Source organism: Pteropus medius, unplaced genomic scaffold, assembly GCF_902729225.1.
Source record: "Pteropus medius unplaced genomic scaffold, Ma_sr-lr_union100, whole genome shotgun sequence".
NCBI classification, from domain to species: Eukaryota; Metazoa; Chordata; class Mammalia; order Chiroptera; family Pteropodidae; genus Pteropus; species Pteropus medius.
Window position 1 is genome coordinate 7708660 of NW_024352784.1, and position 27184 is coordinate 7735843.

General features: G+C 45.3%; 1 protein-coding gene across 7 annotated transcripts in view; it reads right to left on the bottom strand.

Annotated features, from left to right (window-relative positions):
* Window positions 1-1310: 1310 nt before the first annotated feature.
* TENM4 (teneurin transmembrane protein 4) overlaps window positions 1311-27184 on the bottom strand; it is a 685723-nt gene continuing 659849 nt past the window's right edge. For 5 of the 7 annotated variants that reach the window (XM_039848158.1, XM_039848157.1, XM_039848160.1 and 2 more), the window contains 6 exons: window positions 21890-22062; window positions 17061-17296; window positions 13174-13470; window positions 10130-11744; window positions 4912-5054; window positions 1485-2321 (listed from right to left, as the gene is read on the bottom strand). In XM_039848158.1, coding sequence (XP_039704092.1) covers window positions 1563-2321; window positions 4912-5054; window positions 10130-11744; window positions 13174-13470; window positions 17061-17296; window positions 21890-22062 — 3223 coding nt within the window. In that variant the 3' untranslated portion in view covers window positions 1485-1562. Of the gene's footprint in view, window positions 2322-4911; window positions 5055-10129; window positions 11745-13173; window positions 13471-17060; window positions 17297-21889; window positions 22063-27184 lie in introns of all 7 variants that reach the window. The other 2 variants (XM_039848155.1, XM_039848159.1) reach the window with 1 other exon arrangement.

The window sequence follows — 27184 nt, forward strand, 5'->3', positions numbered from 1 at the left end:
TCTTCCCAGTGACCTCAGGCATAGGTCTCCACAGGGACAACCATAGCCTGGCCTCCAGGGTCCATGTCACCAGGCTCAGGAACCTCCCCCGAACCTGGTGAGGTTGCATGATACCACCAGGCCACATCAAATTAGCTGGCTTTCTTTCTTTCTTTCTTTCTTTCTTTCTTTCTTTCTTTCTTTCTTTCTTTCTTTCTTTCTTTCTTTCTTTCTTTCTCTTCTTTACTTTTCTTTCTTTGTTCATAATCTCTCTTTAAAACCCTGGTTGGGGTCCTTCAGAGGGGAAGCTGTTTTAGAAGAACTTCACAGAAGGAATTTTATGAAAGCCTCTCTTGCTACATCCCAGCTCTGCAATTAGCCTGTATGTGGAAGGCAGAGGAGCCTTCAGAAGCTAGTTAGCAGGATGCTTGGCTCATGCCTTCCTCTCTTTGGCTGACTTTTTCTTAAATATCTTTCCAGAATCAAAGGCCACCAAGCGCCTCTCTCCACACTCCTATTTCTCAGTGGTGGCAGCTGAAAAGTGGAGGGGAGAAACACAAAGTCACAGGGAGAGGGGTTCACCTAGGAAGGCAGGCTGGTACCCTTGCCACCACTGCCATCCTTTTGCCATGGGTCGCTTTCCCCTCCCTGCACATAGTGCCTACGCTGAAGGCTTGCTGTGCAGTGCTGGTTCTCACATCACATTGGGAGAGAGGAGAAGATGAATAAAGAACATCATGGGAGGACCAACCAACCACAGACATCCTGGGTTCCTCTGCCCCTCGGGGAGGATGAGGCTCTAAGCGCCAGGATGTTATGTTACCAGACTGGGGGGAGGATCTGGGAGACACTTTCTCCATCCCAGCATGAGGGTGGCACCGACAACTACACAGGATTTGCAAAAGGGGGAGGGGGTTTCATTTAGCATCAAAATATAAGCTTGGACAGGGGTTTGGGGCAGCTTGAAAAAGGTGCTGAACGACATCGCAAAATTCCCCGGAGAAACAGGAAGCCACCTGTGGTCCTCCGGAGGCATGAGACACAGTGAGTAAAAAGCTATCGCTTATCTGCGAGAGCTTAGCCAAGGATCCACAAGTCCTGAAAAACCTTCTTCCACGCCCCCTTAGAAGTTTAGTACTAGCCTATTACTCTCTGCACCCGTCACTCTCGCCCGACCCCCATAGAGGAAAGGTTGCACATGAGACAAGTTAGCACAGACACTCATGTCTCACATCACACTGGGTACTGAGGGACAGACAAGGACACACCCCAGGATATATGTCTCAGAGAGGAGAAATGTACCCCAAACAACAAGGAAAAAGGGAACAAAAGACAATAAAGTTTTCATTGTGATCACACTACAGAAAAAAAATACCTTCTGTTCTTTGCAAAAAATGTGTGAAGGCCAATTTCGTGTTTTTCTTTTCTTAAAAAAAAGGATGTTGCATGAGTTACAATGCAACCAGTATCTTTTTGTTCGTTTCTTTTCTGCACTTGTGCTTTAAAAAGTACAACACAGTCAGGTATGCGGCCACAAAAGAGTAGCTGTCTTTGGCAAGAAGTCCAGGCCGTAGTCCTCTCTGTCACCTTCGGCCCATCTCGCTCTGTCTCATGAAGTGGATGTTGTTGGCGCTGTCTGACAGTTCTGGGTACTGCTCCACAGAGATCACGAAGAAGCCGTCATAACCTTGAACCCTCCCCGTGTTCAGTGCCTGCTGCTTCTCCCCCTCTGTCCAGGCCCGCAGGCCTTCCTCCCCTTCCCTAAGTCGCTGCTGCTCACGCGCCCAGGCCTGGCGCACAGCTCTCTGCCGGGCCAGCTCCAGCACCCGTGCCTTCTCCTCATCCAATGTCGTTCCGTAGCGGGTGTTCAAGCATAGCGCCCCATACTGGAGCTGGATGTCTGTGTAGCGTCTAGTCCTGCCATTGAGCATCGTGTTGATCTGGGACACGGTGACATTGACCCCGTTCTCCAGGGTTCGCCGCCCCCCACTGAGGCCCAGGATGGCCAGGTCACCTTCCGAAGGCCCTGGTTTCACAAAGTAGTGGGTGTCCACCCCGTCAATGGTGAAATGCAGGTTCTCCAGGTAGTGGGCATTGTTCAAGATGGCAGCAACCCTTCGCCCGTCCTCGTTGGCCACGCTGATGATGTCTGTGGTCACTCGGCCGTCCTTCAAGGCAAACTTGACCCCTTTGCCAAAAACGGAGCCACTGGACGCAAACTTTTTTGTCTTTGGGGCCTGCTGGCAGCTGGTGATTGTCGAGCCATAGAGCTGGTCAAAACGTTCTAGGGTGACGAAGGCCTTGAGCTGTTTTTGCACTTCACACTGTACCCCAAGGATGGACTAATGAGATGACGGGGGAGGGGAGAGGGAGAGAAAGAGGGGGAGAAGAGAAAGACAGAGAATGAGAGAGAGAGTCAGACAAAGGGAAAAACTCATAAGACCCTGGAGAATCAGCTTAGATAACTATGTCAGATCTATACATATTCATTAACCTGTAGCATGTAGCTCTAATGCTGACCACTAGAACATCAAGCCATCCTCTATCCATCCATTCACTCATCCTCCCACTCAGAAACCATTCAGGGAGCATGTACTCCGTACAAAGTCCTTTCCTGGGCAATGGAGATACAACAATGAATCAGACATCATCCTGCCCTTGAAGAACTCATCATTTAGTGGAGAAAGACACGTGACAACAAACAACTACCATCAAATGTGATAACTGATGATCTAAGAGCATTAATAGCTACAGCTAACATTTCTTGGTCTTTGAGCTAAATAATTCACATTCGTTATTTCATGTGATCTCCACAATAACTTTACATAGTAGGTACTGTTACTATTCTGATTTTACGTCTAAGGAAACTAAAGCTCAAAGAGGTTGTCTGGCCCACAGCCATACGACTAATAAGTGTTTAATCCAACATTAGAACCCAGGTCTGTCTGATTCTAGAGGCTCGGTTTTAAGGGCTGCTGGAGGAGGGAGGAGCGAACAAGGCTCAGAATACTCAGCCTGAAGGTGGAGGAGCAAGGTGGAGAAGGCGGGGTTCAAGGACAAGCTCCCGCTTGAGCTGAGACTTGAAGGACAAGGGGCGTTGTTAGCTGGAAGAACGGTAAGAAATGCATTCTCGGCCAGAAGGCTAAGTGAGATGACAAGTAGTGATTTATATAAACCCTCTTACACTGCTTTATTGCTTTTTGCAGTGTTAATAGATGATTCTCAAGGATGGCCTCTGCCCTGCAGTGCTTCCTGGTGGCAGCTCCTCAGGTACTCCTGCTCTTGGCTGCTTTGGGGGACACGTTGGGCCCTGTCTCTTTGGCATACCACCTACTTGTCCCTCCCACAGCTCGGGGAGCTCAGCGTAGCAGCAGGCTCCTGAGCCTTATCAGCAACTCAGAAAAAAAGGCTTTAGAAACAAGCCCATCGGCTTCTCACTGAAATTAAGTCCTCTTTATAATTAATAGAACCCTGTCTGTGAACAATTATTTCCTAGAGTTTCACGAAGGCTGGAGTGCTCAACAACAAAGACCTCCGATGCCTGCCAAGGGCAGAAATCAATAATTCATTGACAAGCGAGGCTGGCAAACAGGCTGTCAGAGGCTGGGGCTCTGCACTGTGAAGGGAGCCGGTGGTGGCGGAATAGCTGAGCCCTGGAATCGGCCCTGGGAATGGGCCAGACTGTGGGCCTCTGGCAGCCTGGAGGGACAGTGGGGCCTGGAGAGGGGCAGTGGGGCAGGGCTAGGGCTGCGGAACGCAGCAGAAAGAGGATGGGCTTGTGCCAGACAGGCGTGGGTTCTCATCGCCTTCTGCCATGCTCCAGCTGAGCGACCTTATGCAAGTTTCTCTCTGAGCTCTGGTCCTCATCTGTAAAATGGGGGAAAATGCCTGACTCATGGGGTTGTTTACTACTTTCAACCATTTGTTCATTTGATGAAAATTTTCTATGCACCTACTATGTGCTAGGTAGTATGCTGGGTACTGCATCTCCACTAGATACAGAAAAGAAAACAGGAATTAAAATTTAATGGGGAGACTGCTGTGAAAGAGGAAACTGTAGGGTGCTGCCAGAGCAAAAAAAAAAAGGTGCAGGATCACATTCTCCAGAGTCTAGGAGAAGGAGACGGCTGAGCTGAGACTTAATGGAATCAGCCGGGAGCAACAAATGTGGGTGTGTAAGTTCCTGCCCACCAGCAATATGCCATCTGGCAGTCCTGCTTTCTTCCTCAGTCTGTTGTCCCCCTGGACTGGGATACCCTGGTCTCTACCTGATTTGTTCCTGCTTTCGCGGGGTGCAGCATGGGGCCTGGAAGAGCCAGCTCCTAGTACAGACGTTATGAAGGGGGATGGGAATAAGCAAATGGATGCCTGACATGGGAGGTTGGGATGAAACCGTTTCTCAGAACCTTTACAATTAGACAATTCTATGAGTCTTTGAAATTGAAGTCATAAAAGGAAGACAAGAGAAAGTTATCTTTTCTGAGCACCTACAAGCAGATCTGGGTTTGGATCCCAGTTCTATCCCTTCTATGCTATGTGGCATTGGAAAGCCTCAGGCATGAAATCTGTAAAATGAGAATATTCATACCAGAGGATAATTGTGAGTTAACTCATATAGAATACCTCATGCAAGACCAGGTACACTGAGGTGCTCAGAAAATGTCACATTGTATTTAGAACACACCTTCCCTCCTTCTAGTTTTGTTCTGGGTAGTGACAAAAGCTGATTGTCTTTGTGGAACTCCAAACTCAGTGTAACACACAAAACTCCTTAATATAGACTGTGAGGGTCTTTGTGCTGTTTCTGGCAGGCACTGTGGATGCCCCGCATCTGTTTCTATCATCGGCCCAAGCTTTCCTCAAAAGCCGGTGGGACCCACTCCTGTAATATCTGAATGGCCAGAAGGGTGGGCGGCCATGTACACAAATTACCTTGCTGTTGTCCCACTCCTGAGTTTTCATCTGTGTATGGACGAGCTCATAGGATGGTTCCATGGCATCCATGTCTGGCTTGGGATAGCCAGGAATCACATTGTGAAGCTGAAATCCAAAGGTTAGCAGCCAGCTGTTGACATCTGGGTAGGAGAGAAGCAGAAATATCCCCATGGAGTAAGTGGTCCTCGTGACATACCCTAGTAAAGCCACCTAGAATTAGGCTGCAGATGGGGGTAAGTATGTGGAGTGCTGCTGGGGAAGAGTCAGCTGGTATAAGCTCTTTGGAAAATGGTCTCATGGTGTTAAAGCCGAACATACTCTTGGACTCTAACTTCCACATCCTAGGTATAAATCTAAGCGAGATGTAACTTTAGAACCTAGGTGTCCAGACTCCCCTTTCTACTGTCACTCCAACCCCTGGGACCTTCAGCTTCAAACCCAGGGACAGTCGTTGATAGGTGAAGGCTCTTCTACAACTACCCCCAACATCGATAGGAAACACTAGCAGAGGGACCATCACTCCCAGGGAAAGATTTTGATGAATGACTTTCAAAGAGAAAATTCACTTAAGAAACAAATCCTCCTTCCACTCTCAATCCTCTTTGCAGAGATTAGAGCCTCAGCGCCACAGTGCCATAGGGCATGTACATGGCCTATACCAAAGATCAAAGAGTCTCCGCCACTTCCTGCCTGGTATTTACTTTGACAGCCTAAGGAAGTCACGTAAGCTCTTCGTGCCTTGATTTCTTGTCTTTATATTGGACTTGAGGATCTAGCCCCATAGATACGGGATTTATTGATTTATAACATTCCTTGGGCATTATTAGTTATAAAGTATTAATTAAAGGTACAGGTGCAATTTTTCCACAAGCACTTAGCTCATTAAAGAATGGCATCAGGAAGTCAAGACATAAGGAAAAAGAGCCCGCCATTGATGAATGCCTTTTATGTGCCCAGTGCTGCATCACACATACCCTCATCTGGCACACTCAAGACCCTGAGGGGGAGATGAGACATGGGCGTGGATAATCACGATTCAAGAAAACAGATGAGAGGAGGGCAGGAGCCTTTCAGTTGGACAGACTGACAAGTCTTCATGAAGAAGGCTGGCATTTAAGCCAAACATTGAAAGCTGGGTAAATTTTGTTAGGCTTCAGTGGAGATGAAGGGTGTACTTCAGGCAAAGACTGGCATACAAGGCAGTCTGGAGAGGGGAGGTGAATGTGGGGAGTGTTAGTAACAGATAGTAACCAGACAGGCGTTTAACGAGGCAGAGAGAACCGGCAAGGAAAACTGTGGCTGGAGCAAGAAGAGCCTGGGAAGGCAGGTGGGAGGAGGTCTGGGTCTTACGGGAGAGAGTGTCCTGGCATGCCTAGGCTTCCTTGGGAAGGAGCAGCTGAAGATGCCAAAGCGGTCGCTGACCACAGACTTGGAACCGAAAGTCTGGGGGAGGCAGGATTTGGAGCTGAGCCTCAGAGCCAGCAATTCTGGGCTACTTTGGCTTCTTCCAAAGGAGACAGCTCCCTGGTCAGGGAGGTGTTGTTTAGGGTCCAGGCACTGGCGGAATTGCTTCCTCTACCACCGACTTCGTCCCAGTGATGGGAGTGTCCTTTAGAGGCCAACAACCGTGTCCCTCTCACCACTGCCTTCCCATTCAAGGACCTCATGTTTGCCTTTGTTTTTTTGTTTTGTTTTGTTTTGTGGATATTCCAGACTCCTTCTCTGGGAGGTGCTGAGATGAAGGGGTGGTGGAAAGGAAAGCCTGGAAACCCAGATTCTACTTCTAGAAAGATCATACAAGGGAAAGAACACGGTGAGGCAAGACAAGACCCAGGTCCGAACTCTGGTTCCCCACCTTGTGAACTTAAACAGTTAACCTCCCTGAGTCTGAGTTTCCTTACCGGCAAGTTGATGGTAGAAATGGTTTTTCACTAAGTCATGGAGAAGAATACTAATAGTATTACCATTTGGGGGTAGCCATCGTATAGCAGGAACTACTCCAAGTTTGTTACATGAACGATTGAATTTAATGTATTTTAAAGTGTCCAGCTTGGATCCTGGCTCGTAGGTTTTCTGCGTTTTCCTGGGGCGCATGCCCCCATGTCCCTGGACCTCCGTTTCCTCGTTTGTAATACGAGGCACTTGGACCGGCTTTTCTCTAAAGTCCCTTTCCTCATTGAGTTTCTAAGAATCTCCAATTCTGGGAATCTTGGCAGATGGTTCTTTGGAAAATTAAAACAAACAGAAAGTGTGTGTGTGTGTGTGTGTGTGTGTGTGTGTGTGTGTGTGTGTGTGTGTGTTGGGGGTGGGGAGGGGGACCTACAAAGCCATTTAGTCTGAAGCTGAGAACTTGGATCTGAATTTGTAGTTGCAAAGGAAAGCTTCTATCAGGAATACTGCAAATTCCCAGGGGACTCGGGTACTGAAAAGCAGGCTGGGCCTTAATTATAAGTGATGGAAGGTGGGAAATGTTCTCATTGCGCCTTTGGGAAAAATGCTGAAAATTTTTTTAGTCGCTGATTTTTCTACAATGCCTTCCTGAAGAGTTGGGAATTTTATTCTTTCTTCTTATGACATCAGAGGTAGACATTTCCCTCAAGTTAAAAAGCTCCTCTTTACCAGCTGTCCCACACTACGGTGTGGTCGCCTGGGACAGTGATAAATAATAATCATCCCTTTCATATGTGCACAGCCTTGTACTTTACAAAGTGAATTTGAATCTAAGAATGAGGATTTTGGAGTCAGAGCAGATTTTCAAGCCCGGCCTTGCCACTTCTTAGTGGGCCAGTGACTTTACCTCTCTGATCCTTACTTTTCCTCTCTGTAAATATGAGGTCAGTGATTTCCACATCACAAGCTTTAAGTGAGGGTTAAGTGCAATAGTGTGTTTGATGTTTCCTGGTGGACAGTTTTTGGTTGCCTTCCTTGCATCCCATTCTGACTTCTTACTCTTTTGGGGATCTTCATGTAGTTTTAGGGAAGCTGATTCTACCTACGGACGGGTTCAGCAACGGAGTATGTGACCTAGGCTAAGCCAATCAGTGCATTCTGTTTCCTCAGCCACAGTGACTGGTTCAGGGGTTGCCATGCGACCCAGGCCTATCAAATTGGAGCATATCTCAGAAGGCTTGAAGAAGATTTTGGAAAAAGATGCTCTTTTTAATATTGTTGTTGCTAGATGTGAATGAGGTTGCATGTAGCCCATGTGGAAGCTAAAAGGTAAAGTTTAGTGAGAGTTAGTAGTATTTTGGTTTTTAGTAGTAAAATGGGTTTTTCGCATCATTTTTTTAAGCCTCAGTGACCTGCCAAGTCATCTCACAGGAAACTCACTGGAGGGTGAGGCAGGGGTGTGATTAATGCAGACAGATATAATGGAAATGTCCTTTCAATCTGTTAAGTTTTTATAGGGCTGGCAGCAAGCTGAGCATGGTGAATGCTGTGAGCCTTGTGGGGATATCCCTGTGCATATACAGGCCCCAAGGATGTTTTCATTTTACCTGCCCACCACTGTGCTCTCTCTCCTTTACCACCTTTGGGACTCTAGACATGACCACCTGAATTCTCTCGACATGATCATCTTGAATTCTTCCCTGAAAGAGGGATCCTCCAATTGCTGTCAGCAGAAACATGGTCCGGACTGGGCCATCAAGTGTGGGGACCAGGAAGCCACGTTCCAAAGGGACTCATGTGAGCTGTACATGTTGCCCTCTCTACAATCTTGTACACTCATTTCCCTCTGCCTGGATTGCCTTTCTCCCAGCTACGTGATGTGCCTCGAACATCAGCTGCTCCCTGGGCAGAGCCAGGTGTGCCTCCTGTGTTTCAATGGCCATCAGTACAACCCTTCATCATGGCCCTGCTCCCTCAACAGCAAGTGTCTGTCTCCCCTCTTGCGGTGTGAATTCCTGGAGGGCAGGGATCATCTTTCTATCTTCGGTGCCTAAAGCAGTAGCTGCATAAAGGAGATATTTGTTGAATACATGAAACTGTCTTAAAATAGGGGGCAGGAGGATTGTGTCAGAGAAAAAAAGAGGGGGCACCCCACCACTAGGTGTACAAGTTGGATATCCCCATTTTTTGCCCACCACAAACTCTTTTCTATAAAAAGTGCTGGCTTTATCCAGACCTGAATCCCCACAGTTGCTCCAGCTCTTGAGGTCTTTTGTGGCTAGCCTGGGTGTGGCTGGCTTGCTAGGAGGACTGTGGCTGCTAGAGACATTTCTGGCTTGTGTGACCTCTGGGGCACTTTATACTCAAGCTGGTTTCACAGTAGTAGAAAGCAAAGCCCATTTTTCAAATCAGAGCGTAGAGGAAAGGGAACCAAAGTGAGCCATGCATTGCGCTGGGTAGGTTCTAAAATGTATCTCGTTTCACCCTTGCAACCATCCTACCAGGTAAATGTTTTTTTCCCCTTCTATTCGTCTGCCTGTTCTTTGCTCTTTTGTCCCTCTCTTCTTACCCTCTTAGGAGCTGAGTATTTTTTTAGTCTTCATTTTATTTCTATAATTGACTAATTAGCTATGCTTCTATTTTATTTTTTAGTGGTTGCTCTAGGATTTACGATATGCATATTTAACTTATCAGAGTCAGGGTATGTACTCTAATTTCAACTTACAAATCAGGAATCCAGAAAAGTTAAATAATTTTTATGACTGTCATAGCTTAGAAATGGTGAACCCTTCACCCAGTTCTATCTGTCTCCAAAGTCTGAATTTTCTATTACATCATCCCAAATAACTGATTTTTTTTTTTTTTTTTAAAAAGCCATACCTTTACCCAACTTGTCAGGGACTCATAGCCTGATCTCTGGGTCAGAAATTCCCAAAGTGCATTCTTTAGAATGCACAGTGAGATATTAGGATTTCATGGTGATAAAAATGGTTTCATGGTCCAATAAGTTTAAGAAATAGTGAGTAAATATGTTAAACAGTTCTCTTTACTACAGGACTTCTCAGAACCTTTCTGTGAAATGTATTATGAAAATTTAAGAATGGTGGCTGCCCTGTTAAATTGATTTGATATCAACACAAGTTTTTCCAGAGCATTTCTCTGAACTAGTATTTCTTCAAATATACTTTGGAAAATGCTGCTCTAAGAGAAAGTCAATGTTTCCTGTTACCCTAGACGAGCTTCCTTAGAGAAGAATGTTTTGTGAGACACCAGAGTAATAAGGAGATGACCAGTTTCTGCCCTCTGAATGAGCACCTATCCTCACCTGTCATGAAGCACTTGATGTCCTGAGAGTTGCTGATGGGGTTGTTGTTTTTAAACATATAGAGATTAAAAGGCATGATGTTGCTGCTACTAAGGTGCTTCCACAACTCGTGGTCTGGACTAGTCCAGCGCCCAGCTAGCACATCGTAATCCCGTCGGCCCATGTGGACAAGCTTGGTGAGTGGATCATAGAGGCCGCCATGGTAGCCAATGATGATCTGGAAGTTGGGGTTGGTGTCCATGTAGATCTCCCCATAGGCTGTGTACAGGACCTGCTTGATCATCAAGCCTGTTCCACTGAAAACAGCTAGAGGGGTCCCAATGTTGTCACAAGCTATGTAAAACTCATCGCCACTGCTCAGCTCCATGGCAAAGAGGTGTCCTTGCAGGTCATAGTAGAGGGATGTGATCTCAGAGCTGGAGTGGTTATAGAGGTGGGTGACCTTGGTGGGGTTTGTCAGGTCTGCATAGAAGAACTGCAGGTGGTGGCTGTGGCTGCTCTTGCTGGACACCCGCCGACCCAGGCCATCGTAGCGGTACCTGACGCTCCAGCCACCTGCCCGGTTGTAGGCCTTGATGAGCAGGCCAGCTGAGTTGTACTCAAAGACATCACCACCCCGCTGCCTCAGGAAGCCATCCTCGTCCATCTTGTACTGCACGTCACCCAGCCTGGTGATGCGGTCGCGGAGGTCGTACCTTAGTGGGGTAAGTCGTGCACTGTTCCCAGGGCTCAGTAAGTGCAGGTTCCCATTGAGGTCATAGCTATATCGCCAGAGGGGCTTGTCATTGATAGAGACCGTCTGCAGCTGGCCATCAGCATCATACTCATAAGAGTAGCGAGTGGTGTTGGCATAGGGTCCCACTTTCAGCTCCTTCTTCACTACTCGCCCCATGTTATCATACTGGACGGTCATCCAGTACATGAGTGAGCGGAAAATCTCATATTGCACTTCCTTCATCCGCCCGTACGCGTCAAAGTGCTTGGTGTGGGTCATGACCGCAGTGGTGATGATTTGGTTAATGTCATAGTAGATGACGCCAAACTTCCCAAACTGCTCTGTCTTGCCTGACACGTCGTCATAGCGATAGAGATCAATGGGCAGTGGGGTCTCGTTGATCACAGCTTGCATGCTGGTTACCCGGAAACTGTTGTCATAGTTATAGTCAAAGCGAGCATTGACCATGCCTTCCTCAGTGAAGCGGAAGATCTGGCGGTCAATCAGGGGCCCGATTTGACGGTAGCGGATGGTGCAGGTGAAGCCCTCATTCTGTAGGTTGATGGTCTTCAACATGCCTGCTGTCTCGTCGTAGGTGAAGCTCACTTTGGTGGTGTCATACAGCATCTCAGCTAGCTTTGACAGCTTGCCGTACTTGTATATCACCCTGCGGCCGGTGCCCAGGTAGAAGGTGTGGAGGAGGTGTCCATCTTCGGTGAAGTCCTGGATGACTGAGGCATTGCCTTCGGGGGGCTGGTAGATGTTCCTGTAGTAGCCCACTGAGCGAATGGTCTCTAGTGTCTGCCGGGCCACGTTGGGCATTGTCACAGAAGAGAGGCGGTCGTTCTTGTCAAACTCAAAGATATACTGCCTCTGGCTGTGGAGGAGCAGCACCATGGACTGGAGGGAAAGGAAAACCAAGAGATGAGAGCAGGGTGGTGGGGTGGAAGGGCAGGTCTGTGGGCCCAAGACTTAAGGAAAGGAATGAAAGGCCAAGAAAATTGGTGGTTCTTAAGTTAGGCCCAAACCAGAGCCTTCCAACCAAAGTGTCATAGGACGCTGCAATGGGGTACAGATGTGCTCAGATAAGAGCTCCCCTCAGTCCTTGGCCTGGCAGGGACTGGAGCCCCAGAGCACTCAGGCCATTTTCCTTCTTACGGTGAGCAGCTTTGTCTGTTTGCCCCTCTGTGTGGTATAAAAATGATGGGGTGTAAGAAAGGTCGGGAGCACTGGCCTAAAGTATTTGCAGCATCCTCTCTCCTGGCTTCCTCGTTCCAGATTCCTTCTTAAATCAATCTTCCTGCTGAAACAAGAATGATTTTCCTAAAACACAGTCTGACAATGTCTACTGACTGCTAAACAGCTTCTGTTGACTCCCTGTGGCCTACAGTATAAAGACCACGTCTGAGTAAGGCATTTAAGGCTTTGCGCAATTGTTTATGTAGTAACAGGTCATATGGGAATGGGGAACCTTGGCTTCTAATGACGGACTCATTGTGTGGCCCTGGGAAAGTTCTTCCCTCTCTGGGCTTTGTTTTTTCACTCTGCTGGATGACTTTCAAGGTCTCTCTTAGCACTACCACAGAACATTGCTCTCAGAGACTTACTCAAGCACAGAATAAGGGAGACTGACCACAGAGCAAGCAGAGTCTGGGCCTGGGACAGGTGATCAGGAGCAGGAAACAAGGTAAGGATCTGTGTACCAGAACTGGGACATGAATTACAGACTCTGTTTCAGGATTACAACATCAGATAACAAAGCTATATAACAGCAGATAACAAGTTACCATTTTCTCCTATTTGGGATCGACTTTGATTACAAGCCCTTTCTGATTCCTAGCCCCTTGGGATGAAATGAATTCTGCCCCGAAGCAGAAGGGATTTCCTAAGGCCACGCCCAGCACTAGAAACTCAGGATCAAGTGCTTCCTGCCTAAGCACTGATCCCTAAGCTTCTGCCTTGTTCTCCGTGACCAGATCACCCCATGTGCCCTAGACCTGGGAGCAGACCCCTATCTGAGTCCAGACCCTGAGTCTTGCTCTGCAAGTCCAGGCAGTGTTTGGGCCTCCTCTCAGCTCTAGTCTATCAGGCGCAATTTTTGTATTCTCCTTCCCCAGGACCCCCACCTGTCACGCCATCAACATGATCTATCCAGATGCCTCTCAGGACCCCCCGCCCACTATTGCAGATTTTCCTGAACATTTCTTTTTGAGACTACACGGGTCAGACCTACCAAGGTTAGTCAGACCTACTCAGCCTGGCCATGGGTTCAGCCACAATGACCGGCCTTCTACACAATGACCAGCGATAAAGGGAGACAGACACCTGCCTTCTCTAAGTACGTGTAGCTCCATGTCTTCCCGTCAGCAAAGATCCTGGATGTGATGCGACCTGCCTGGTCATATTCCATTCTCTCAGACATGATGCCCCTCTGGATCCCAGCAATGTGGCCCCCTGGGGAGTAGGTCACGTTGACGCCATTTAGCCTGCTGCTGGGGGACCAGAGGCTGGGCCGCCCTGCCTGGTCGTACAGGATCCGGAGGGTGAATTTGCGGTGGTCATCGTAGATCTTCTCTGTGCGTGTCACGCGGTCAAAGTCCAGAGACAGGAGGTTCCGGTTGTGAACCTGGAGAAGGGGTAGGCGTGAGGAGAAAGGTGATATTTAGAACTTTTGGTCTAAGAAACTCCTGATTAGAGGGGACAGCACAGGTTGTGGGTGTCAAAAGACAAGCTTGGTTCCTGGCTCTGTCACTTGTCAGCTCTGTGAAATTTTCTCATCTATAACATGGGAATAGTAATGCCAATTACATAGAGCTGCCGTGAGGATAAAGATGATACAGATGCTGAGCAAACAGTAACTGTTACCAAAGATGATCTACATTATTTCCTAATGTGATCCTTCTATTGAGGACAAAAGGCAGATGCTTTTCAACTCCCTCCTAAAAAGGGAGAGGCCCCGTTGCCTCAGCAAATCAATGACTGACCCCATTTATTATGTGTCAGGCACTGTGCTAGTGTTTGACACCAGGGAGACCAAAGCTCAGGGACGTGAAGGGACGTGCTCCAGATCTCGTGGCTGGTCAGTGACTGAGTCTGGATTTCACTGTAATCACTACAACATGCTAACAAATGCTCAGCGGTCTCTACGAGAGTCCAGCTCTTCTTGGGGCTTTGGACCTGCCTTCCCTGCTGGGATCTCTCCTGTCCTGTGCTACCACAATTAGGGCTTCTCAGTCACTTCGGTCAGCTCCCAAGGCTGCTGCTTCTTCCTGGAAGCCCTGGAGGCAGTGTGTGTTTGAATCTGGGATTGCTTCTCTGGCTGCGGGCCACCTGGGGACAGAGTCCTAGCTTTGAAAAATTTTGCTCCTGCCTCCAGGATCAGGAGCCCCTTGTATGAGCTCTACCTGGGCTACTCGGTCAGCACACAACGCAGTTTCCTTTCAGAATCAGAAATACAGGACTCCCACAGGGGTAGCCAGAAGTCAGGGTTTTTCATATTTTAATAAAGAAATATACTTCAGAGGCCTGTTTCTATTTTTGGATCTGCCCCTTCGGTATTGGTTACCCCTGAAACACTGTTAGGTACTCCGAAGCCAATATTGATTTCCTCTAATCGATGCCTGGCATTGGGGCACATTTTCTTACTCTTCTATAAATCATTGGTTAACTTTGACAAGTAGTAAGGAAGACCTAAGAGGAAAGCAGACAAGGTAAGTCATACAGTGATACAAAACAGCACATGTAGACTGAGGTAATGAAAGGCTCTCTGGGCCCTGTGCAGTAAAAAAGGGCTCAGCTCTAGAAATTAAGGCCAGGATTCCAGCCTCAACTCTGTGACCAACTTTTCTGTGTGACCTTGGGCAGGTGTCGTTCCTCCTCTGAGTCTCGCTTTCTTCCTCTATAAAACAACAGGGCTGTTGTGAAGACTGAAGAAAGCTAAATAAATTGCCTAGTGGGCTGCTGGGCACATAGAAGGCACTGAATTAATGCTTGCAGTCATTTTCATTAAATGACAGCAAATGATCATGGTCATTCTCAGAGGAAGTAGAGACATGTGTGTCTCCCCCTTCTCACAAAACAAATTCTAAAGCCTAGAAAATAAGGATTTATAATGATGATGCCGAGACAACTTTAGCTGTGAATGGCCTGGTTATAATAAGGTTGTCTTCCCAGGGGTAATCAAACACAATTGCAGAAGCAAAAACAGTGTGGCAGACAATTCCCATGAAAAATCAGAGGCATTGGAGGCTGAAGCTGTGTTCTTTGCCGAGAGCGCAAAGGAATATGCAAAGTCTGCACCACCAACAAGGATGGAACCCTTTTCACAGCATCATTTGGAAGGTCCCCTGTGACTCCCTTAAAGGTGGTGCCACCCAGCCAGCCGCCCCTCATCCCCTGGAGGACCTCTAGTGAAGCTACACCTCTGTGGTAAAATTAATAAAACCGAATTAAGCAGCTCACTGGGGAACTGCCTCATGTTTCCTGTACTTGGCAGTGGCGGCAATGAGATTATTTTACATCTTTCTTTATTAAAAAAGTTCCCAGTTGTATAAAAAAGGAGCTCCATTATGGGGAGGTGCACCCAGCTACCATTCTAATTCCACATGCTGCATTGTGGGTGGCCATTTATATTGGGAGGATGCAGAGATGCCTCATTGGAGTGCCATTAATCTCAGGCTGGGAGAGGGAAAAATTCAAGCCTGGGAAACTTTTGGTCCAGTTCACATGGCAGAGAGAAAATCCTAATAGCACTAACTGCTGCCACTTATTGAGCACCTGCGGTCTACCAGCACCGGGCTAGGTATGTTGAATATATTATCTGGTTTCTGCAGAGAAATCTAAGGCTCAGAGGAGTTGTTCAAGGCTACACACGCAGCCAAAGTCAAACTTTCTGACTCATGTCTCAGCATGAGGGGCTGCTGGAGAATCCACATGGGGGCTCAGTGAGGCCACAGAGAACAAAGACAGTTAGATCTTCCTCAGGGAACTAGTGGAAGGCTGTTTCCCACATTAGATTGTTGCTAGATTTCTTGGCTGTTGCGGAAAGACAGGAAGCCTGGTTTTCTGGCTCTAGTTGTGTGATACTGGATAAGTCACTTAATGTTTTTATTGAATTGGACTATGAGGCAGGGTGCCTGTTTCCTAGTCTTTACCACTCACTGCCTAGCTATGTGAGTCTGGAAAAAAGCCTTATTTCTCTGGAACTAGGGTGCTCCATGTGTGAAACAGGGGCTTAAATGAACTTTCTTTGCTGAAGGGCAGGAAGCTTGAGACAACCCCAGCAGTGTTGCATGAGGATGCTTCTGTGGTTTTTAGGAGTCAAGGACATCTGGCTCAGTTTGGTGATTCCCTTCAGCACAGCAAGTCTCAGAAAAGCACTGTGGTCTGCAAGGTGCTGTGCGGAAAGCCGGGGCTTGTTCCTTCACTTTCATTCTCCCTATCACCTTTCTTTCTAAAGCTGGAGGGAGGAGAAGCTGGATGGGCGACTAGACCCTGGGGCAGAAGCCACACTATTCAGAAACATGGGAGTGAGGCAGAAAAAGGGCTGTTTCAGGGCATTCACATACTGAAAAGCACTCCAAGACACCAGGCCACAGATGCCGACCCACTGGCAGTGACAGCTGTGGTGGGGGTCGTTTTGCTCATTTAGGAAGATAATTGCTTGGAAACAGTGGAGAATGTAGCTTAGGTTCCAAACAGCTAAACTGAATTTTCAGACATATTAACAATAGTAATAACAATAAGAATAATAAGAACAGCAATGACAGCAGTAAGAGTAGGAATTATTGACCACTTATTATGTGCCAGACTCTGTATGAGGCACTTCATGTATTTTTTTTCTAATCTTTGAAGCAACTTGTAAAATTGGTTTTACCTTCCCCATTTTATAGATGAAATCGAGGCTTTAAGAGATAATGAATTTGCCCAATAATCCACTCAGGGGAGTAATGGAAGCTGGAAGTCCAACTTAGGCCTGACTAACACCAAAGTCAGTAATCTTTCCACAGGTAATGAATGAAAAGCTGTACAAGACTCTTATTCCATGAGTTTCCTACTTTACTTCTCCCCTTTGGCAAATGAAGAAACCGAGGGCCCAGAAAACCTGCTCCCCCAGGGACAATTTCAAGAACAGAACCCAGTTCTACAGGTTCGTCCTCGTTTTCTCCTGAGGACCCGGCCTCCAGAGGCAGAGACCTGCTTGGAGGCCTTGCTCACCCGCAGCCGGCGCCCAAAGACGGTGACCTGGCCCCGAGCCTGCTCCTTGCGCTGCCGCCACTCCACCAGGTTGAGGCCGTTGTCGATGGGCAGTGTGACATTCCTCTTGCCTACGGTGGGGTTGACGGTACCGGCCAGCAGGTGGGGCTCCGTCTGCAGTGCCACCTCCATGCCGTTGGCCAGCAGCAGCCGCAGGGAGCCATCCGCCCCTATGTAGTAGCTGTTCCGGACCTGGTCTGAGGGAGAGGAGAGGGACAGACTTTGCTCAGAAGGGATGAGGATGGAGGGTGGTGTGTGTATAGCAGAGGCAGTGGTGTGGTTTTTAAATGTGTTTATTTTTCTGACTATAGAAACAAAAATTGTTATTGAAGAAAACTAGGAAAATATATGATCATCCATGATCTCAATACCCAAAGAAAACCATTATAAATGTGCTGGTATACTCCTAGATTTTAAGATATTTCCTAAAATATTCATAGTATAAAATGGTAAATATAGTTTTTCACTGATGATTGTATTTATTATATTGTTAAATATTTTTCATGTTTTTATTAATGACTGTGCAGTATTCCTTTGTATAGAAATACTAGAATTTATTTAACCAACCCTCAAATAGATATTCTGATTGTTGCCAGTATTCATAATTACAAGTAACGCTGCAAATAAATATTTTAAACATTATACTAAGTAAAAAAAATCAGACACGAAAGGACTCATATTGTGTCAGTTCATTTATGTGAAATGTCCAGAACAGGCCAGTTCCTAGAGACAGAAAGTGGATTAGTGACAGGAAGAGAGAATGGGGAGTGACTGCTAATGGATGTGGGGTTTCTTTTTGGGGTTGATAAATTTTTTCTAGAATTACATAATGGTATTTAATGGTTGCATAACTCTGTGTGTGTGTGTGCATGTATATATATATACTAAAAACCACTGAACTGTATATTTTAAAAGGGTGAATTTTATGGTATGTATATTATATCTCAATTAAAAATATATTTTTTAGATAAATCGATGTCTTCTTTTTGGGTTATTTCATTAAAATAGACTCCTAAAAGTAAGACTACTAGGAAAAGCATTGAACATTTTTAAGGCTCTTGATATATATTAGAGTAACAATGTTCTTTACAAGGTGAAAAATAACTTCAATACTTAAATCACTGGCAAAATGCCAAATATATACATTTTAAATCACTGTCATATATGTATACATACAGATGGTCCCTGACTTATGACGGTTCTACTTATGACTGTTTGACTTTATGATGATGCAAAAGCAATATACATAATACATTATATGAAATTTTAATATATTATTATAAAATAGGCTTTGTTTTAGATGATTTTGCCCAAATGTAGGCTAATGTAAGCGTTCTGAGCACGTTTAAGGTTGGCCAAGCTAGCTACGATCTTTGGTAGGTTAGGGGTATTAAGTGCATTTTTGATTTAGGATATTTTCAACTTATGATAGATTTCTTGGAACATATAACCCCATAATAAGTCGAGGAGTATTTATGTACAGATATATACACACGATACTATTTAAAAGATAGAGCTGATTTTGAAATTTTAAATCTGGTTAAAATGTTTAAATTCAGATCTTTAGCTAAAAGAAGCTCCTGGAGAAAAAATAAATTTCAGCTGTGAAATGCACACTTTCTTTTCTAAAAATGGAAACAGTATCTCTGACTTTAGGCTGTACTCTCCTGCCTTTTCCCCTTCCTCAGCTGTTGCCTCTGTCTGCACTGCCCTTTTCTTCAATAAATACTAGCCCAAGTCTTTCCTTAAAGGCTTTGCTTAAATGTCACCTCTTCCCAGAAGCTCTCCCTGTCGCACTGGTCAGAATGAATGCCAGCTCCTATATACCCCTTAACTTCTCTATGGGCCTCATTAGTGGTCTCACAGCTGAGGGGCGCAGGGTTCACTGCTCTGTTAATGACCGGATTCTCAAATACCTCAGTGCCTACCGTGAGAGGTGCTATTGCACAGAGATTAAGAGTGGGGACTGTGGAGCCAAGCTACTTGGATTCAAGTTCCAGCTCTGCCACTTTCTTGCTGTAAGACCTTAGGCTAATTCCTCAACTTCTTATGCCTCTGTTTCTTCATCTGTACACTAGGTATAATAGTTGTACCTTTACCTCATAGGAATAAGTGAGATAATGAATATGAAGAGCTGAGAATAGTACTTGGCATATATGAAGTGTTATATAAATGTTAGCTATTACTAGTTTTTTTTTGTGTGTGTGTGCTTGGTACTGTGCTAATCACTGTCACATATCTTGTCACCTCTGTCTCTACCACCCCATTTCATATACTTGTCATAGTGATTTTTACTAGTATGATCACAGTCCTTCAGTAGCTCCCCATTGCCTTTAGATTAGTGGTTAAGAGAATAGGTTCTATAGCCTATATGTCTGGGTCCAAATACCCTACCAGCTATGTGACTTTGGACAAGCTACTTAACCTCTCGGTGCCTCATTGCCTTCATTTGGAAAATGGGTGCTATTAATAATACCTACCTCATCAGGTTGTGAGGATTAAATAGGACTATGAATGTAAAACACTAAAAATCTACTTCATACCAATAAGTGCTCCAAAATGTTAGCTATCATTATTGTCATTATTACAGGTCCTTAACTGAACTATATATATTCTAGACCATGTCAAGCTATTAAGGATGTAGTTTTCGTAGGAAACCCTCACCGAATCTTCCTTGCTAGAATGGCATCAAATTGGCCCCTCTCTCTCCCATTCCCCCGCCTCCATTTTTCTCCTTTTTTCTCTCTCGCACACAGAATTCTAAAATCTGCCTCAAACTTGCTATGCATTATTCACTGACAATCTGTATTTTACTTCCTTTGAACAGTGAAAAAGCCTGTGTCAATTTATCTTTTAAAGCTGCTTCTTGCTGAATCCACATACGTCCATTAATGGTGACTTTGGATGGAACGGCATCTGCAGAGGCCCATCTCAAATGATCTCCATTTAATGTGAGGTGTGACTTCCCAAGGCTGCTGCTCATTAGCAGCTACTTCTTATTTTTTCCCATAGTTCAGACATAAGATGAAACCAAAAGAGCTTTTAACAAAGACTACTGAGGTGGCTGCAAAACTGAGCATCTGGGCCTGGTACAAAAGAAGGAAAGGGAGCTTGGCTGAGGTACCAAAGAGGAAAAACAGGTACCATGTTTCCTGGATTCCAAGTGGTACTTTTCCTTTTCACATTTTAATGCTGCTGAAATTGCAATGTGTCTTAAGTCCTTTACGAATTTCAGGCAGTGTGTCCTCCCCTGCCCCGAAAAGTTGTTATTAAATCGATGGTACATTTTAAAACCTTTTTGATGGTAGCTTTGATGGCACCTTTGAATTTCAAAAAGTTGCCCAAATATAAGAAAGGCTGTATTAACTTTGAGAAAATTGCTCCAAGCCAGCTTAGTGGTATGGAGTGGGTGAGACAATTCTTAACCATAGGGAAGAAAACAGGCCTGAAGGACAAGACGTTCGAGTAATTGGCAGCCTTGCTATCTTGGTCAGGCAGAATTCGGGCTGCCTTGGAATTGGTACCTTCTCTGGGTAATAACTCAGTCAGAGCATGAATACCTGGGGTGTGTCCCAACTCACTGCTACAGGTGCTTGGTGGGGAAGGAACACCAGGGCTTGATTTCTCTTTCTTTGACTGAAAACTGATATGGTTCTTTTGAGTTTTTTTTAAAGGCATAGGACTATATTTGCGAGTAAAAGTGGCTGTAAAAATATACAGTTATTTTTTTTTATGGTAAATCCAACTGCTTGTTAATTAATCCAGCAAGTATTTACTGAGCAATACCTTGTGCTTGGCCCATGCTAGTTACTCTATGCACATTGTCTAAAGAGATGGTCTGAGCAACCCTATGAGGCAGGTGTTGTAATTCAGTCCCATTTTCCAGACCCGGAAACTGAGGCTCAAAGAAGAGTGACTCCACCCAGTTCACACAGGTAGGAACTGGCACAGGAGGCATAGAGGCCCCCAGCCCGGCTACCCCAGAACTCCTGCTGTTTGCACTGCTCCACACCTTTGACACGGCTTCAATTTGTTTTCTTTTCCCAGAGAAGAAAGTCAAGGGCCATAGTGACGTGGGTGGTGGCGGAATCCTAGCCCAAGGCTCCTTTTACTACTTTGTGTCAAAGCTTTTGGGAGTACAAAAAGCCATAGGGTAGGGATAGATCAAGCAAAGCTTTTCCTAGTGATGGACATTTTTCCCCCACGCATAGTAAGTCTGACGAAGCTGCGAGCTTCACTCTAGGTCACCGCATCCCATGAGAACAATTGAAGCAGACAATTCACAGAAATGGTTCATCATTGTGATTTAGCTGAAGTTAAAAGATAGATTCAAATCAGGGATTATGTGATGGGTGTAGAGGGGAAAGGTCTCCTCTCTATGGAATCCTAGCATAGGTACAAACCATTCTCATCTGAGCTTCAGGAAGGACTTCTCCATGCCCAAATCCCTTTCGTAATTAGGTGTAATTATTTGGTCTTCTGTCCTTGCTTGTACCAGTGTGAGAGTAAGTCTTTAATCTGAAACTCATTAGAATGACAGAATAGTGAGGTCACCTGAATTAGGAGCTAATGGATTTTCTACCTTGTTCTGATGATAATGGAATGAGACAATGAAATATTACTCTGAAGTTTCTGTGAGGGAATTTACTGGATTTAGGAGAGGGAAACCAGTCGTAATGCTTTCCTGTTCTTGGGTAGCTCCAGCAGCAGCTTATTTCTTGTGTCATCCTCTTCCAAATGGGTGTCTACACTCCTCTGCCTCAAAGTCTCCAAGTCCCCACCTGGCTTACCTTGCAACAGTGTATAGAAGGCACCTGAGGCAGACAGGTTGGTGGTTATGGTGACATCATCCTTGCTTGAGGTCTCTACCTGGACGTGCACCGAGCTGTCTGTATCACTTCGGAAACTGCTCACCTGGCCAGTAGGGAAGGTCACATTTGTCAGGCGGCCAAAGCTGTCATACCTGAAAACCAAGGGGTTGCTCTGAGTAACAGAAACATAATGACGCTAGAACTGGAACTTGGCACATTCTACTTCATGACACAGTTTTGTATATTGTCTTTCTGGTGATTACATTTCCATGTCTCCTACATGTACTTGCACACAGTGTTCAGGACATGACTCCACCTGCTGATATGATAGATGCAGGCAAATGACTTACCTTTCTGAGTCTTCCTTTTCTAATTCATAACCCCTGCCCCGCCTACCTCCCAGGATTACTGTGAGGAACACGTGGAAGTGCCCTATAGCTATAAACGAATACTTACCCATGAAGGGTAAGATGATGGTGGCCATATGAGACTGCTGACCCAGTCTCAGAGCTTGGGGACTCCTAGCGGTGATGTGGTCAAACCTGATGCTTGATACCTTCTCAAAACCCCCAAGAACTGGTATACAGTTTTTTCCTGAACAACAATAGATGAGGCTTCCTAGGAAGCTACAGATCCTGAGAAAAGGGGACTCTGAATTCAAACCAGGACTCTGCTGCCACACAAGCAGCCTAAAAAGTTGGTCTTTTGCAGCCTCTTCCCATCTAGATTTCACATCTGGCACTAAGCAGCTATGTATCTGCAGCTCTCAAGACCTCACAGCTTTGCTCTGGTGTGGTCTTTCTGAAGCATCATGATTGAATTCTAATTCTCTTTCGCAGTATTAAAAGAAAGTAGTATTAAAAGAAAGACCTACCATTCTTGAATAGCTACAACGTGCCAGGTATGGTGCTATTCCTTTTTCATATATGTTTTCATTTAATCCTCACAACTACTCTAAAAGGTATATATTATCTCTTTTTTGGAGGAGGCTCAGAAATTGAGGCTTAGGAAAGTGAAGTAACTGGTTCAAGGTCACATAGCTAATGTGTAGTAGAGTCAAATTTCATACTCAGCTCTGCTTCCAAGCCACCACTTGTTTCTGTGTTCCATTTGCAAATATCCATTGTGTGTGCTTGCCTACCTGCTGCAGAGTGGTTGTGAGATCGCAGAGAGTAGGCTATTAACATTTTAGTTATTATTTTTAATTATGGGAGGCTGAAGTATACAAAAGTAGGTTAAAATAGCCTTTTTGCACTTGAGTGTGAATGGGGAAAAAGTTCTCTATCCAGATGCCAATTATTTCTGACTTCTACTTATGCTCTAGCTTGTAGCACAGGTTCAGCCCCACTTGTCTCCCCCGTGTACTCTGGGTCTCCCTACTGGATTTTTTTTCCTGTTCTGCTTTCACTACTGGGGTAAAGATGGTCCCTGGGTTGCCAAAGGTTTTAATGATGGTGACATGAAAGGCCCCAAAGTTCAACTCCATCCTGGCTCCTTCAGCTGGGCCTGGCTTCCTGTCAGGACCCTTGTGGCCTGTAGTTTCTATGGTTTCAGGTGAGGCTTGGTAGATGAGACTAGGCACTGAGCAATTTTCTGCTGAAGGTCAGATTTGGGTGCTGCATGGATTCTGCCATCTGCCAACTCTTTCTGTCCCTGTGTCTGATCACGGTATTCATTACACTGAATGATAACAGTCTCTGGGACAGTTTATCACAGAGAAGGTGTTGGTAAAGGTCTTTTGAATGACTCACCTCAGTCCTTGATCTAAGACTAACTCTGCGGGAAGAGCCAGGGAGGCATTGGGAAAGTTGAATCTCTCTGTTGCTGAGGCCTGAGGAGGGAGAACAGAAGCTCTTTCCAAGATGGTGAGCAATGCAGTGGTCTCTACCATATATGCCAGGTCCGGGCTTGGAGGAGCAAAGCTGTGGGACTGTCATCAGTCCTTTGGCCTCTCATATTGGTAGTTAAGGGGCTTTGGAAACCTGTTTCTTGTCATCGTTTCTCATTTTTATTCCTTAGTATTGAGTCAGGTTCTTATAAGAAAAGGTCAGTCTGGCTTAGGGGAGGGTGGTGGTGTGGCTTGAAACCTGGACTGGAGGGTCAAAGGTGCAGCATGGCCCTCAAAGGCAGGTGAGTGAGGCTTCTGAGAGAAGATGCTAGGAAGGAGGGCAAGTCTTGGGGCAAAGATCTGGAATGTTTGCCCTAAGGCCTCCCTCATCTGGAGACTCTCTTGGAGCTCTGATCTCTTTAACTTTAGGGAAGACTGATGTTCTTTTTAACCCTTTTATGGCTGCTGGAAATATGAACAGGGAGGAACTTACACACACACACACACACACACACACACACACACACACACACACAATGTGGTTATCTCTGGGAGGTAGAATTACAGGTGACTTTAATTGTTTATTTATACATGTGTTATATTCCCAAGATTTTCTATAATTAACATAAGTTAATTATTTTCATAATCAGAAAAATCCTGTGACAATGCAACTCATGCCACATATAGGGAGCCTGTGAGCATGGTTATCTTGGGGAAGAGGATCTTTTAAATTACTGGCATTTATAGAAGAGACTCATTATAGGACATCTGCCAATATCAATCTCCAGGGCTTTTCAGTAAAATGCTACCTGGGAACCCCAAATTTATGAGCCAAAAATCAAGACCCCCCACAAACCAGCTCTGCCCTGTTCATCTTAACTGTATCTGTAGTCTGTGAGTAAACTAAGCCCTGCCAGATCCTGAGTCATCTTTTTAAATCAGCAGAAGATCCACTTCAGTTCAACAGTTACATGCGGTGGGTATGCTGGTCTAGTCTGGTTCTTGAAACACCTGTTATCCATGTAGATACTTTTTATTAGTGAAACTACTTACTCAGACTGTCTAATTTCCTGATGTAACTGGATAAACAAGATTTTATTATATCAAGCAGGAGACTTAAGAAAGAGTTTTGGAGCCTTACAAATAAGAATTGATAGAGCGATTATTGATTAGAGGTCAGATGTCACTTCAGTGCTACTTCTAAGAAGGCCTCATTCAAATGCCACCTCATAAAGCCCTCCCTGGTCTCTTCTGTCTTTTCTCCCAATGAGACTCTGGCACAGCTCTACCATCGAATGTATCACCTGCATTGAAATGTACCAGTTGTCTTCTGCTTGTCAAGGCCTGGGAGTGCCTGAATCAGGACAGGGCTGTGGAGTCAGATGCCAGACTGGGAATCTGGATTCCACCACCTGTCAGCAATGGGACCCTGGGGGACCGGCTCTCAGTTCATCTCTGCTTCTCCAGCATTGGGACTGACACAGAGAAGACAGGCAAGGAATGTTGGCTTAACAAAGAAATGAATGCATGTTTGGATATGCTCTGTTGGAGGAGAGAAACCATGATTCAGTCACGTTACCTCTTGCAGGACTTGAAAGAGGCTCAACAACACAGTAGGTACATGATAAACATCTGCTCAGTGCACAAATACAGAAACAACTGCTTTCACTAAATGATACTTTAGCAATCTCTATAGGCATTTCCCTAGAGTTTTAGTCCCTAAGACAGAAAGAGGCTTTGCATAAAGGCACACAATTGTAATTATTATTGAAAGTAGCCTGTAATACATAATTAAATCAAGCCCGAAGAAGATACAATGAAAAGGCCCTGTGCCTTCAAGATCTGGTTTTTATTTTATATGAGATGGCTGAAAAACAGTAATTTTCACTCTTCACATTTTCCATTAGAAGGACTGAATGTCTTAATTAAATGAACATCAAATAGAACAGCCAATTTATAGAATTTCCTTGTCTTTTATTCATTCATTTTGGTACCTTCCAGAGCTTGAGAAATGCCACTGATCTCTGTGCTGCCTGATCAATACCAGTGATTATCCCATCAGAACACTGCTGCTTCTGCCTCTGCAGGGGAGAACTGGAGCTGCCCGTCCTCTGGGCGTTGGACACCTTTGCCCGCGGCCCCCTCTGTGGGGCCTTTCTTTTCCTGTTGCAGAGCTGCCGGGAGAAAGGAGGCGGCACTGCCCAACAAGGGGCATGAGGGACAGTTCTCTGCCCTCTCTGGGTTCCGAGCAGTTGCTTAAGTCGTGGCCCCATGACTGGGTGACTCTGGACAATGGTTTAGTTACATCTGTCCTGGCTTAGAGTACAGACACTTTCCAAGTACTTAAAGTGGCAAATATTCTTACTTTCTAATGAAGAGGAATGGAAGGAACGTGTTGGGGTGAGAGGGTCCTTGGAGCCAGATAGTCTAGGCTATGGATCCAGCCTTTACACAGCCTTTACACTGGGACTCTTGAGGATGGACACTCAGTTCTGTTCTCCTGCTACCTATCAACCCCTTACCACAAATGATGTTATTTTGGGCAGGTTACATAACATAACCTCTGTGAGCCTGTTCTCTCCTTTATGAAATGAGGATAATATCTATCTTAGGGAAAGATTGTGAAGATCAAAAAAGGTAACATGTTTAAAATAAAATGAAAATTCTTACCAACGCCTGCAGGACTCAATGAGACTTCCTTCCTAGAATGTCAATGCCCTGAGGGAAGGGACTTTGGTCACTGATACATACCCAGAACTTAGAAGAATGCCTGGCGGATGCTCCACACCGTGAGCGAATGTTGGTTGAATGACCTGCTCCTCCTGTCTTTTTTTCCAATTTCACTTTGAACCCTTCTCCTCTATACTTCTATCTGCTTTTGTTCTCCAAACATGCCAAGCTCAAACCAGGCTTGCGGTGCTCTCACTGGACCCCATTGCTGGGAATACTCTTCTCTCCAATCTTGGTATGTCTAGTTGCTTTCATTATTCATGTTTTGGTTCAAATGTTATCACTTCAGCAAGGTCTTTCCTGATTACCCTTTCTAAAATAGGTCCTCCTATCTCTATCACATTATCTTATTTTATTATCTTTGTTATACTTATTCTATTGTTTCTGTGTTTGTCTCTCTCCTCCCACTAGAATATAAGCTCCATGAGGACAAGGGCTTGTCTGCATTCTCAGTGCCTGGAGAAGTACCCAGCATATAAAAGATACTCAATATATATTTCTTGGATGGATGAATGAATGAATGAATAGTAGATATTGCCGTTTTCTCAAGATGTGGACTGAGAATAACCAAGAATCCCATCTCTTTTAACTCCCCACTTCCATATGAAGAAGGGAAAGTTCACTAATATTCATAGAGTATTGTTTAGGTACCAAGCACTATGCTCATAACCATCTTTTGAGGTAGGCATTATCATCGTCATTCCACAGTTAGTGAA